We start from the raw sequence: 15,678 nt of genomic DNA, 5'->3' as shown, positions 1-15,678 counted from the left end.
AGAGGGGTTTAATGCTAAAAAATACCTCTTCAATATAAAAAAAAAGCAAATTACACACTAAAATTATTTGAGCGTAGCCAATCCGATCGGAGGTTTTGAGTTTAAACCCCTCTACAGATGGAGTTTGTTTAAAGTTTAAAACCCCTCCAAATGGTTTTGAGTTTAAGATCCCCCTACAGAGCGTTTTGAGTTGGAAAACCCCCCAACAGATGATTTTGACGATAAAACTTCTCTTTTCGATATAAAATCTAAAGCAAACTACAGTCACTTAATTCCAAGAGCGTATTCAAGAGAGGTTACACATTTTTACCAGTGACAGGGCTCCCTTAATAAACTTCAGTGAATAGTCATCTGCCGAAATTGAAAAACACTAAATGTGGCTCAACAAAGATGGCTAAGACAGATTTTAGGAGTCAGTTATAGAGATCGAGTTTAAATCAAGGAAATCCTATGCCGAAATGGGAGTCGACCCTTTAGTAAGATTGTGAGAGAGCGACGCATGAGGTTTGCGGGACATGTTCTCCGACAAAATAAATTACGCATATGAAGAGTTGCAATAATATCCTAGTACAACTTGACGCCACTTATTCAATGAGGTCCTCATGGCAGGTGGGAAGAGGCTTCAGACATTACCAGTGACAGATTTTTATGGAAACAGCTTGACGGCAAAAACGCCGAACGGAGCGGGAGGGTCTAAGTCAGTAAGAATAGCACGTTAGGTTTTTGAAATAAAACTTTTTAATAGCAGGGAAATGCACTGTAGATACCTCAGAATATGCATTTTGTTGGCTTTCAATAACAGAAATAGTGCTTTGCGGCGGGGCTTCGCCCCGCGCTGGGGGAGCTCCTAGCTCTCCCCCAGACCCCCTTGCTAGTATTGGCGGGGAATCTACAATTTTCCCAACTCATGGAAGAACCTATTCTAGGGCACAATAAACGTCTTCCGAAAGAATGAAGGGTCAGAATGCAATAAAGATTATGTACACACACACACACATAAATACATATAAAAAATCCACCACCCCAACCCCCCCCCCCCCGAAAAAAAATCCTGGCTACGCCCATGAAGGCCATTATATTATAAACTAACTGAACTAAGCACGGTGCGCGATGTAGACACAACACCCACGTGACTCGGGGGAAATCCGGAACAACCTCCAAAAGCTGCTTCCGTTTTTTCTGAGTGTAAACAAAATCTCAAAATGTAATTATTTTATATTTATATTATTATCTAGATTTAGATCTATAGATTTTTATAATTATAATGCAATGTAGATTACCGCAATTTAACTTACTTAGTCGATATTGTAATTATTAAAAAGATTTTTTGCGCAGTAATAACTCGATCAATTTGAAATAAATCTGGCATTTTTATGATTTTACGTCTCGAGAGAGAGGATCTTTTCCCTTTGCAACTTCTTGTGTGACTAAAGTCACTAAAGAGGCCAATCCTTGATACACAGCTGCGATCGCAGGTTGGGCATATATAATCACCAGGCGCCGTTGCATTTTCACCCTTCTTTCTGCTTCTGTTGTGTATGACATCTGCAATCTGTAGTCTGTACTCCCATCATAACTTCTACTTGTTCTATGTCTATATATATAATATTAATTTAATATAGTACAAAAAAACTGAAAGCAGATTCTTATTCTGCAACTAAAGGACGATAAAAATAGCTGTGTTTCTTTGAATTACCACTCATAGTCAAGATTTTATTTTAAAATAAATTAGGTCACTTCATGCTCCTATAATAAACGCAGTTTTTGTGCTTTCTCCTTTAGCGCACATCGAGCACCGTTAAGAAACACCACTATGTTATTGCTAATAAATTATATCTGTGTTAATTAAAAATTATTTAGATTGTATTAAAAGAAGTAGATTCACTTCTCCAATATATATTTATAGTATACTATATTGCCTCTCTCTCTCTCTCTCTCTCTCTCTCTCTCTCTATATATATATATATATATATATATATATAATATTATATATATATATATATATATATATCGTTTATAGTTTATTTATTTATATATGCCTACCTATATAATCTATGTGTAGAAACAGACAGAAATAAATCTATATAAAGTATAGATCTATAAATTAATTATTATAATTTAATAAACATGATATTTTCAACTAGGCTACATGTATTCTCTGTCTCTTTCTTTTAATTCCCATCCAAGGACCCTCTTCTTTTCATAATTTGGATGTTCGTTTTGTTACACCTTAACATCCCCTCCCTCCCTTAGATGCTTTTCTTTGTCTTTTCATGACTCTCTCCCCCTTCCCTCCACTGCCTGTATGATAGGTTGTGACACTACACGCTTAGTGTATACCTCTCCTCACCCCCAGCTCATCTGGAGTGATCACCTGCAGTGGGCATGGTCTCTGGCTTCAAATTAGCAGCCCGCACTTTTTCTTTCATTCATAAATTATATATTCTAGATATCTCGATCTAGGTCACTTTTATTCATTGAAAAAATCATAGATTTCATTAATCCCAATAATATTTCTTATTACGATTTTGCCTTGTGCACTATAGGAGAATGCATCATTTTTTTAATTATCAAAGTTATTGATATCACATGACCAGAAAACAGGGATATGTGTTTCAACCCTGACCACATCATGCCACATGTTGAACAGTTGTGTACAAATTATTGAAATTTTAATTAAACTTTTTAGTTAGTAACTAAAAAAAAAAAATTAAACTACGATTTTAACTACTCTTTTTTTTTCTAGTTAAACAGTGGCCATAAATAATATTTTTTAGTTAAACTAAAAGTTTCTAACTTTTTAGTTAACTTTTGCCCATCACTAAATATTTGTTATATAAACTTATATTTAAGGTCAGAGAGGCCATGTGTTTTTATTAAACTCAGACAAATTTGGCCTACAATATTTGATTCCAGACACCATAATTTATTTCAGACAGTCTCTATATTTAGGCATCAATAAGTACCCTGATTTTAATTCTTTATTAACATTAACTAAATTTTAAGATCCCCAGGCATAGCCCCTCATATGAAATCATTAAGATGTTTTCAAATTGTGCATAAATACGAACACAAAAAAATAAAAATATGAACACACTTTTTCTACCAAAATTAGGTCACTGGGATAGTGACTTCTACAGAGACTTTTAGACTTATTTTATGTTCGCATGATTAGATGTGTGTTGAATGTTTATGTTTTTTTGTTTATTCATTTTATAAATTTCTTATACAGATGATATTTTGTAGTATGTATTGTACAGGTTAGGATAGCCATTCTTGCCCAAATAGCTGAATCCTCTATATTCTTTCTATATAAATCTAGATCTATCTAGTAGATCTAGATCTAGGCATTTAGCTTCATTCAATGTACCAAGCTCACTCTAAACATTTGCCCATTTATTCTCTATAAAAAAAAAACAAATATAATAAAAGATCATTAATATTGATGTCCAAAACTGGCTGTCCGAAATAAATTTTGGTAAGAAAATCGTAATTTAATTTAACACCATATTAATTTTTTTTGTATGGAATCAAACAACTTGGCTTATGAATCAAATGAATCAGCTCCAAAAACAGAATAAATAATGCCGGGCTCATTAGCATAGACTTAGCCAACCAAAAAATATAGCCTTAACCCTAGGAGAAGTAAAGTCATCCAGGTAACATAGGAAAAAACAACAACCTGACTTACAAATTTGAAATTCTTTTTTCTTACATAAAAGGATAGCTAAATGGAAGAAAATTGGGTTAGAATCATTGGAAAATGGACAAGCACATTATACAGTGTGCTAGTTTCATAATAAATATCAAAATAAAGATTTAATGACCACAAAAACAGCGAGTGTTCGAATTCATGTAATGTCCGAATTTTTTGGCCACCCTCAAAATTTTGCCTCCTGCGTGCTATGCAAACTCTACACAATAGGTAGTGGTGGTCCTGCTACTGTCTATGAAGATCTAGAATTTAGCCCAACAATAGCAAAAATGTAACAAATCTAGATCCATTGCTATTAGCATTATATTTCAGATCTATATCAGTATATATCAGTGATGCTCAATCGGGGGCCATTTTAATATCAGACTCTTGTGTCGCGGGCCATATCAACAAAATGTTAAAAAAAAAAAATGAAAAAAACTATATATCATATATATTAGAGACTGTGAATTTAGTAAGCCTACTTAAATTAATTTGTGATAAGTTTATCCAAAAACAATCTTTAAAATCTGCATAGATGAAAGTCGGAGAACCAAATCTAGACTCTTTGTCAGTGAGACTATTACTTAACATGGGCTTTGCACGATTCATCAATGAAAAGGTTTGTCCTTTCAAATACGTGCTTGAAATTATTGTGATCATCCTTAGCGTTTGTTTTTGGAGATTTAGAAAAGCAACACAGAGAAGAAATCTGGCTTCATCACTTGAATTTTGTCAGGGATATCTGGCTTTCATCCTTTGTAAGTCATTCAGTTCTAGTTGCAGCTCTGTAGTGGCACTTGACACATTGAAACATAGGTTTTTGAAACAATGAATATTGTTCAGTTGGAACAAGATTATCATCACATGGTCCAGACTGAACAGCTTGCCACATAGATTTTTTTGGTGAATAATTCAATGATGCTATAGAGGCTCAACAACTTTTCTAATAGTTTTTGCTTTCAGCCATACTTGTGACATCATCAGTGGTCACTCCCACTAATCTCTCCCAAGCAAGAGAAAGATCCTCTGATGTTTGAGCTTTTTTGACAGTACATCGCTAGTGGTGGTCTCATTCATGCTCCTCATAGCTACTGACTTCTCTGATTTCAAAACTGCTGTTTGTACCGTGAATAAATACCAAGATTTTGAGCAGTATCGTATATGTTGACAGACCTGTTGGTTTTGAATAGAGATTATTTACCCATATTTTTCTCTCACCTTGTAATTGTCATATGAAAAGTTGACAGTTTCAACTGCATTATTCTTTTCGGGACTCATTTCTTCCATCACTGTTAGCAAGCACTTCTTTATGCATTCAAGGTTGGAAAATGGCTTCATGTCTCTACTTACAATGTGAGCAACTCTATTGCTAGCTAGCCCTACAGCCGACTCATTTTCTTGTCTCTTTTAGCTAAATATTCTCATTAATCTTCTACACTACGTTTAATATATCAATTGCATCTCAAACCAAGAATGCTGCCTTATTTATTTATGTGTTTGGTCTCATAAAGCTGAATACTGTTATGTTCTTTCAAAAGAGTCACTCTTTCTTTTTAAAACAAATATGTTCGCTTACTGTCTGTGCTAATCTATTTACCCTGTACTAATCTATTTACCCTAATGTAGGGAAATCTTTTTTTCTGTCTAGAGGGGATTTTTACACTTTGTTTTGACGGGTCTAGAGGGGATTTTCTACACTTTGTTTTGACGGGCCAGACAGAATCATATCACAGGCCGGATGTGGCCAGCGGGCTGTATTTTGGGCATCACTGGTATATGTCAATAGTGTTCCTCTCTGTATAGACTGATAGAGCTAGATGTAGATTTGTAGAGATATGACCTCTTTTAGTGGTTTAATAAGTCACCCACTGTGACGAACCGTTTTAGCTCACTCGAGGTATCACTCAGGTCTAAGCATTTAATTAATTTATTTACTCGCTATTAATCATCAATTTTATTAATTTAGCCAATCAAGCGCTAAAAACACAGCCACCACCCCTCCAATCCAACCCCACCCCTTTGGCATCGATGTCACATTTTACTATCCCCACTTTGACACGTGTCACACTAGACTCTTGACAAGAGTACACTCCCTCCATCTATCGTGGCAAACATCCGTTGACCCCCCCCCCTTCCGGGAGCGGCTGGTCACTTCAAAGTGCCCATTCAACCCAACGCCTCGGGCAACGCTGTTCGTCTAGCACTAGCCATTATCAAGGTATAATCTCCTTTGATCCAGCTGAGCTCTGATACCCCCCCTCCTCCTTTCTATCCTCTGACCACCTGGCGAACTCCCTAGACTTTCAACTCGCGCCTTCGCGCCGTGTCTATCTCCCGGAAACGCCGTCACGGTCAAGCGAGGATCTCTTTGTCAAAGACGCCAGATAGTCTAGACCACCTTTGCACTTATCTCCCGCCACTCGCACCCCCCCCCCCCCCTTTTCTATCCACGTGTATATGGACAAACTTCATCGTCCGGTCTCATTCACGCTGGAGAGCCCACAGGGAGCACATCTATCTCTTGCTTGAGCTCTAGACTATTTTCATTCCCTTATTTCACTTTGGATTGGTGCTTTTATCTATAGGCTACATCCGCCTGAAATCTTAGCAACCTAAAGCTGATAGCAGATTTGCTGGCAACAGATCTGTAGACATCAGACCTACTCATCCTTCAAGAGTCCAAGTATCAACGCTAGCCACAGACTCGTCACTGGCTTAACTGATTGGTAGACGCAGCTTAGCTCTGCAACCATACAAGTTGGACTGCACACGGAGCCTGGATCCACTACGCCAGCCCACCAGCAGACAGCATCAGTATCAGCCACACCAGTCTCACCAGTGCAGCACCGGACCAAAAGCTAAGCAACCAGCCTAATGACACTCAGACCACTTGGTTCTAATATCTGATGATGATACTCCTATATATGTAAATACGCTAGATTCCATACTAGCAACTGTACAGCATTTCACCTTTCATTATCTTATTTTGTATAATAAACTGTACATAAGTTTACATCTAAATATAGTATTTGTTGCCTGCATTATAACGCTGTGCCTGTAGTTTATATGTGCAAGTAAGGATTCTCAAACTATAAAATCCCCTAGACACCCAAAACGGCCAATACTTTAATCCGACTTGTCACACCCACGTATCCGAGCAGTACATTTGATCTACAAAGATCGGGGATCAGGTCACCATCCAGCTGGTGCTTTCCAAACACAACAGTGTAAATGTCTTAGTCCAGCCATTTTACTGAGCTAAAGGTACAAAAATATGTCCAAATCAACATTAGATCCAAGACTTAATGGAAGTCTTTCTAGTCAAATGTTGGCTCAGAAATGTGCAAACAGAAATAATTTTTACATTGTTTATTATATATAATTTCTTTTCTAAATACTTTGTTGCTGGTTTTATATTAAATTAAATAAATATATATTTTTTTTTTTAAAAAAGCTCAATATTATTACAATTATTCAACTGTATTTAATGATGCAACTTAAAATGTTTAAAAATGTAATAATATACAAATTAAAAAAATGTCACTTATAAAAATTTATGCATTTTCATTTTTTTATTCATTTCTATCCAGGTAAAGCATAAAGTACACTTGTGTTTTGTTTACTTCAAAGCTCATAGACCACAGAAAAATGCATTCGCAGTTGACCATATACTTTTTATTCTTTCTATTTGGGATGGTTAAACAAGAAGACATTACAGGGTTGATACCTATATCCAGGTGTAGTGACAACATGCACACCACCATGTACTTTGCCTGCAAATTAGATGACTGTGGTCAGTGGATTAGCTTCACCAAGTGTCCACCAGATCAAGTGTCAACTGGGGAATTGAATATGTTGCACAAAAGTTTGCATTGCCGGTGAGTGCTATTACTATTTGGACAACATTCTTTATTTACTTGGGAACTTCTGTATTAGCATTAAATTATCATGGTTTTGTGTACCTAAGATAGTGAATTTTAAAGTCAAGATCATACAACAACAACAAATTTATAGTTTATGAGATATTCAAAACACTTGTCAAAATATTGTCATCGCAACTTTAGTATAAGCATACTGCAGTATGTTTTAACAATGAAATCTTTTTTTTAATTATTTTTTTGCAAACAGGGGAAAGCTGGATGGAAATGATTCAAAAAACAATGGCACACTCAGTCTTTTCTCAAAATCCTTGTGTACTGATAGTTTCTATCAGGAGGAAATATTCTGGTGTAGACATGAGGACTGCTGGTTTTCCTTCTCAGGCTGTGATGAGAATGAAACAGAAACAGGTTATATTAACTTCAATACAAAGAGATTGGATTGTCGGTAAGTACAACATGGCTTAGATTTGCAGCTTACAATTTCCTTTCAGGAACATTGATTCTTCTTCTAATATAGAATTACAAAGCAACTCAGGAGGCTGGTGTAATAATATAGTCTGTGTTTATTTAAATTGGAAATTACCTTCTTCAGTCCAGGAATTTCTATACTTTCTGGTTTCATTTTGCCAAGCTTGAAATGCATTGAAGTTTTTAAAAAAACAAATAAAAAATAATTCAACAAAAAATGCCTGTTTTTAGGACTATTTTGTGTCCCCTCTGCATTATTGACAGCCTAAACAGCATGGTATAATCTTATGCTCTTGTTAAGTAGAGGCTTTGACCAAATTTGATTTGACATTTGGACACTGACCACAATATTCAAGCAGTATTTTACTGTCACAACATGCCCATCAGAAAATTATTTTAAACATTGTTATTAGCTTGTCTCAAATATGGCACCTTAAAGGACATGATGATCACATGATCAGTGTTTATATCAATTTCATCTTCATTATCAGATTTATTTAGCATATTATTAGCAATAAGGGGTCTAAAAAATTGAAAGGCCATCTTTAAAGTGCATAGAAACTAAAGTAAAAGTGATAAAAAGATGAATTTTTAATTATTTTTTTTGCTGAAAAGATCTAGATTCATACTTTTTAAAAATCCGAACCATCTCAAAATTCATCTCACAACCCACAGGAAAACAAGAGTTAGGCAAGTCATGTTGTGGCGGGCGTGTATGGGCACATTAGTTGGGGGGGCACATTTGCTCGCAACAGTAGCTATATGGTTAAAAAAAATTAGCTACTTCATTTTTAACTGCCCTCATTAACTTTGCTGCGTTCTTAATCAGATCTGACATTTCAGACATCAGTCATAATATAAATAGAATAATGAAGTGGGTACAATGATTAGATCTTTTAAGTCATAATTTCTTTTTATATAATCAAATTTTATTCTGATATAACAGTTATGTGTTGTGTTAAATTTCAAAAATTTTTGGGATTTTTCTTATCTCTGTTTATTAGCTTTTAATTGTTTTAGACAAGGCGCGTTGGCTGAGTGATGAAGGTCCTGGGTTCAAATCCTGGTGAAGACTGGTATTTTAAATTTCATTATCTTTAGGGTACCTTGTCAGTTCACCCGGCTCTAGTGAGTACCTAACATTAGTTGATGAAAAGTAAAGGCATTTGGTCGTTATGCTGGCCACATGACACACCCGTTAACTTTGGGCCACAGAGATGACCTTTACATCATCTGCTCTATAGACCACAAGGTCTGATAAGGGAACTTACTTAATTACTGGTACTCACTTTTTTAGGCCTAAATTTCTACTATTATGGGTGATTTCAACCTACCTGATGTAAATTGGAAAACACTAACCATAGATAAACACCAAAACCTTAAGGACATAAATGAGCTTTTCATAGAAACTTTACACAACCTAAGTTTAGATCAAATCATTAAAAAGCCAACTAGATTAAACAACACATTAGATCTCTTCTTAACCAACAGACCTGGATTAGTAGTTGATTATGAAATTATCCCTGGTCTATCAGACCATGAGATCATAAAAATACAGTCAGATAAAAGCAGTAGCCAATACAAAACCCAAAAGAAAAATCTTACTCTGGAATAAATGTAACCCAACACAACTACACCAAGCTGCATTAAACTTTCAACAAACATTCTTATTAGAAAAAGACATTAACCAACCAGTAGATGACCTCTGGAATTTCATTAAAAACCATCTTAAAAGCATTATAGAAAATCATATACCAACTAAATACACATCAAACAAAATAAATAAATGCTGGTTTAATAATAGACTAAAGAAGCTTTGTAAACAGAAGGAAAACCTATATAGAAAATTTAAAGAAACTAATGCAGAAAGAGTTTACAAAAAGTATATAAAAATTAAACACTTAACCCAAAAAGTAAGCAGACAGCTGCAGAGTGAATACATAAACAATGTAATATCTAAAGATAACAAAAACCTATGGTCATACATTAAGTCTAAGAAAATGGAAACAACAGGCATAGCGCCATTAAAAGATGAACATAACATAATACATAATGATAATGAAACTAAAGCAAACATCCTAAACAAATACTTTGCATCAGCATTCTCAGCCCCAGGAGACAAAGACATATTACTGAATTTGAACCAAGTAAACAACATAGAAGATATAGTAGTACAAGAAAATGGAATTCAAAAACTATTAGCCAACACCAAACCAAATAAAGCTTCTGGACCTGATGGTATTCCAGCTAGATTACTCAAAGAACTAAGCAATGAGCTAGCGCCAGTGTTCAAAATATTCTTTCAGGCTTCACTTAACCAGGGCAGAGTACCAAAGGACTGGAAAGAAGCTAATGTCACCCCCCTATTTAAAAAAGGAGACAAATCTGACCCAGGAAACTACAGACCAGTATCACTTACCAGCATCACATGTAAAATCCTAGAACACATAATATGTAGCAACATCATAAACCACTTAGACAAACATAATGTCCTCACACCATACCAACATGGCTTTAGGAAATATAGATCATGTGAAACAACTAATAGGACTAATTGATGATTTTTCAAAAGGTTTAGATAATAGTGAACAAATAGATGCTATCTTACTAGATTTTTCTAAGGCTTTTGACAAAGTTCACCACCATAGTTTGCTTAAAAAATTAAAATATTTCGGCATTAATGGTCCACTGCATCAGTGGATTAAAGATTTTCTGATAGGGAGAGAACAAACTGTAATAATAAATGGCTCTAAATCAACACCGATAACAGTAAACTCAGGTGTACCTCAAGGAACAGTCTTGGGTCCACTACTATTTTTAATTTACATAAATGATTTACCCAATTGCATAACTTCAGGAACAAAAGTTAGATTATTTGCAGACGATTGCATAATATATAGAACAATAAAAACCACACAAGACACAGATATTTTACAAAGAGAATTAGATGAATTACAGAAATGGGAATCAAATTGGAGCATGTCTTTCCACCCAGAAAAATGTCAGTTGTTAAGAGTAACAAAAAAACTAAAACAAATTAATTCCACTTATCTTATTCATGGCAAACCAGTAACACAGACTAAAAACGCAAATACCTAGGTGTTATAATAAATGAAAAACTGTCATGGAATCCACATATTGATGAAATTACAAAAAAGATCAAACAAAGCATTAGGATTTATTAAAAGAAATTTCTATAAATCAAATAAGAACATAAAACTAAAATGTTATTTAACCTTGGTTAGGCCAATAATAGAATATGCATCCCCTGTTTGGGACCCCTCAACTCAAGAAAACATTAAAAAACTGGAACAGACACAAAATAGAGCAGTGAGATTCATAACAAACAAATATTCACATTTGACTAGAGTAACACCTTTAGTAAAATCACTAAATTTAGAAAGCCTTCAGGACAGAAGGCTCAAAAGTAAAGTAGCAATCATACATAAAACACTGAACCATAATCTTCAAATACAAAAACAAAATTTAATAAAATACTCTGAAAGACAGAAAGATAAAGGCACATTCCTCGTCCCATATGCTAGGACAAATTTGTACAAACACTCCTTCTTCCCTAGTGCTATAAGAGCATGGAATGGGTTGCCTGAGCTAGCCAGGAAAACCAGTGACTTGGCTGAATTTAAGTCATTGGTTAATATGCATGACTAAATGCATGACGCGTAGGACGTAATCATCTTCTTTTTTGAAGTAACGTCTGTATTATATAAGATAAGATAAATAGTTGTGTTAAGTTCAAATATTTTTTTGGTTTCTAAGTTGTAGATATTTTAACAATAAAGTCATTAGGTCTAAACAGTAGTTAGTTCTGTTATCAATAGAGGTGTCAAATAGACAAGTTATATCTAATAACAACAAGGGAGACAAAAAGTATTTATTGTTTGTTTGTTTGTTTTATTTTAGACCCAAAGAGACAATCATGGGCAGCACTCCTAAAGTGACAGATGCTACATTTTCATCCGCTAATCAGTTTGACAAGTTCAATCAAGCAGCAGTAGTCCACTGCAGCCCCTATCCCTTGCTGCTCATGTCTATCATAATTCCTTACAATATGAATTGGGCGAGGATAGCCCTTTAACCATACATGTTGGTTCTTCTGTTTTTACATCTTTACATTTTACTGAATGCAAAGGTTGTAAATGCTGGTGCTGACAAATGAGTTATGGACTTACAGTATAAATATAGTAACTGGAGAAAATAAATGCTACATTTCATTGTTTAGGCTCCTGAATACTGTAAAACATCTAATGATTAGAAAGACTTTTTATGAAACATAATTCCTTGGCCAGTATTCAAGGTACAAAGAAAGTAGCAGGCCACCATAAGCTAATTGTAGCAGTGAACTGATTCTTTTCTTGATATGTTGATGGTCTCTGATTGGGGAGGCTTGTAATTGTACACATTCTTTTAGCACCTTAATATGTACATCATATGTGTTTCCTATATTCCAACATGTAGTGTATGATGTCAGTACAAGGAAATTTTGAAATGTTCAAATGTAAATGTTGGGAAATAAACTGCCTACATTCAGGGATTGACAATTTCTTTGCCACATGTAAAAAATGAATTCTGATGGGAAAAAAATTTGCTATATGCATTTGTCCTTGCATCTTTTTTATTTGGACTTTTTGAGAAGAAATATACATCGCTGATGTTGACTACACTATGTCTTTGAAAGATAATGCCAAATAAATGTATTTGGTTGGTACAATTAATGTTGTTATCAAAATTACTGAACCATTAGAACGAAATCTAAAGTCAGAATTCCCAACTTTATTTGGTTACATAATGTCACAGAAACACCATATCAACATTGGAGCTTGATGATGTTGATAATGAGCCTGTAGAAGTTAGTTATAATGTAAATCAGAAATGTGTTTCAAAAACATTAATTTTTCTTGCTTTAAATTTCTTGAATTCTGAGCTCATGATCAACATCTATAAAACAAAACTCTTGATGTTTATTTGACCTGCACTTGACTTCATTTGTTCAACATGTACCAACATTCTACAACATGTTCAATCTGTACCAACATTCTAATCTTTCTTTTTCCAAATGTTTGTATTTATTTACCAAAGAAAATAAAATATGAACTGAGAATGTTTAAATGTATTTTTATTCATGTTTACACTCAGAGGCTGTGAAGTTGAAATTCAAATCATATTTCTTGCTTCTGTTTGGATGTATTAAGTTATTATGAGTCCATGTTAAGGGACTAACCTTTATAATAAATGATCATGGAGCTGAGCTCCATACTTTGTGAGATTGTATGGTTTGTCAAGATAAGTTGGCAAGTATCCATTGTGAAGATGAAATTATCTGGTGCCTTTTTTTTGTGATGCATGCACAAACTTTAATTTTAGCATCTTTAAATTTCAAGTTAAAAAAGGTTTGTTTAGCTAGATAGAACATCTTCTATAGGGTAGATAACTTAAGATTGAGAGGTTTGCAGACATGTTTACTCTCCCCCTAGCCTGCTGTTGATTAAAAATGTGTCCTATTCCTCCTAATTTGACTGAATTGTGCTGACCACAAAGATGTTGCCCTCAGTTTGAACTGTACATTCCAAACTTTCCTTCTGACAAGTTCACTGACTTGGAACAGAAATTAAATGAAATATGACATTGATATTGTTGATAAAATTTGATGACATTAACTTTAGTATGTAAATTCACATTATCTTAGTTGACATCTTATTATTTTTCAAGTTAATATTTTCTGAGTTATTATTATCATGTTTGTTAATTGAACATTACTGCCAACATATGTCTCTGGCAGCTAATATTTTAAATATATATCTTTGTACATTAAACAAAAACTCTCCACTGTTTAATACTGCCCAAACCCAATGTTTCGTGTTATGACACCTATGTACACTGCTGAGTTTGTTTTTGAAATGTTGGCTCTACCTCTAGCCTGTCTTTTCATGCTGACATGTCATTCAGTGCTTGAGTATTAAAAAAAAGAAATGCTGGATGTCATCCTCCTGACTTCCACACTATAATAAAGGGTATTGTCTGTGAGATAATAGTGGGCACTCATTAAGAAAAAATTGGTCATTAAAGATGTACTTATACACCACATCATCACAGCAGATATGTTATTAACTTTTGTGATGTCAAACTTTGAAATGTTAACCCAGCTCTAGCTTAAGCATTTCTTTCTTCTGGCTAAATTTAAAAGATCTAAATGGAATTTTCAAAACCTTCTGTTTTAGTCTCTTAGATAATGGAACATTTAGACAAGTGTTATTTGGTACTACTAATTCTTTCTATGCATTCCTGCTAGGAGTATTGGACCACAGGTTTAACTGCTAAACTGTAAACTAATCAGTTTCCCAGCTCTTAGTAGTAAGATGATTGGATTTGAACAAAACTTATTTTAAACTAAATAACAATAAGAAGTTGTACACTGATATCTCACCCATTTTATGTTATATCTAGGTTAGGGGTAGAGAGGATGCTGTCCCCACTATTGTATCTTACTATCTTTGCTGGAATATGGGGTAGAGTCAGGGTTATGTAGCATCATTGTGTTAGAGATTAACAAAGAGGTTCATAAAGTGCCTTTTTCTCATATGCATTTTCTATTTCATGTCGTTGTGACTTAAAAGCAGTGTATTGTTGTGAAAAGTGATGGGGAAGGAGTTTCTTTTGCAATTTTTTTTAGGCGAAAGTTTATAAGTTGTCAATTAATTTGATAGTTGTTTTTTTTTTTATATAAATCTTTAGTTTATATCTAATCATGAAGTACTAAAATATCAAACGAAATGTTCATCCTAGACAGACATAGGTACATGCTCTGTGTGTACTAGATGCTGCTAGTGTAAGGCTGTGACTTTAGTATTATTGTGACATAATCTTTCAAGTGTATAGAAATAATATTTGTATTATTTGATTTACTTTTGTTTGTCAATGTAACTTTATGTTCAAGTCAATTGAAGTTTAATGCCTTTAACGATGAAATAAATCACAATAAAAAAAATAATCATATATGTTAACAGTAGAAGTATGAATATACCAGTAATGAACCAATAATAATGTATCTAGAGTGGCAGGATAACAAGATCAACAATTATCAACAACTACAATGATTTCCTCTCTCTTTTATAAAGACCTTTCTAAAAAAAATCACAATGACCCTTGACCTTTTCTTTCAGTGCCGTACTTATTGGAATTTTCTTCTGCCATCCAGCATATTTGTTAACACTATTATAAATTGTTAGGCTTCTGACCCTAAACTTTATTTAACGTCTTGAATGTAGTATTTTTGTAAATCTTTTCTAACCTATTTAATTAGTTAACTGGACTTAATGACTGTTATATACAATTTAGGTGCTAAGTGAAATCTACATTTTGTGTTAAATGTAATGTACCAGTGTAATTTGCTGTCAAGGAGTTTGACACTGCATGATTTTTCTTTCTCTTTGATTCATTATATTTGTATAATTTATTTGTTTCACATTTATATTATTTTGATAAAATGCCAAAACTTTTGACTGAAGATTGTATTGTGAAAGAAATGAGTTTTGTCAAGTTGAAGATTTAAACTTTACCATGTCTGGCATTTTCTTCATGATTTTGGAAATAAATTTTTACTAATTTCTAAATAAA

General features: G+C 34.0%; 1 protein-coding gene and 1 long non-coding RNA gene across 3 annotated transcripts in view; one reads left to right on the top strand and one right to left on the bottom strand.

The window, feature by feature from the left end:
* Nucleotides 1-1,586, bottom strand: part of LOC129925321 (uncharacterized) — an 11,185-nt gene extending 9,599 nt beyond the window's left edge. The window contains exon 1 of one of the 2 annotated variants that reach the window (XR_008777120.1): nt 1,296-1,586. This is a non-coding gene — a long non-coding RNA (uncharacterized LOC129925321). Of the gene's footprint in view, nt 1-1,090; nt 1,171-1,295 lie in introns of those variants that run through there. The other variant, XR_008777121.1, reaches the window with a different exon arrangement.
* LOC106057951 (uncharacterized) lies at nt 1,126-15,678 on the top strand. Its single transcript, XM_056024985.1, has 4 exons — nt 1,126-1,204; nt 7,288-7,575; nt 7,826-8,023; nt 11,968-15,678. The coding sequence occupies exons 2-4, from the start codon at nt 7,346-7,348 to the stop codon at nt 12,140-12,142; spliced, it is 603 nt and encodes a 200-aa protein (XP_055880960.1). The 5' UTR covers nt 1,126-1,204; nt 7,288-7,345; the 3' UTR covers nt 12,143-15,678.

Source organism: Biomphalaria glabrata, chromosome 3, assembly GCF_947242115.1.
Source record: "Biomphalaria glabrata chromosome 3, xgBioGlab47.1, whole genome shotgun sequence".
Classification (NCBI taxonomy): domain Eukaryota; kingdom Metazoa; phylum Mollusca; class Gastropoda; family Planorbidae; genus Biomphalaria; species Biomphalaria glabrata.
The sequence above is the reverse complement of the archived record's forward strand: the minus strand, read 5'-3'. Positions and strand labels throughout refer to the sequence as shown.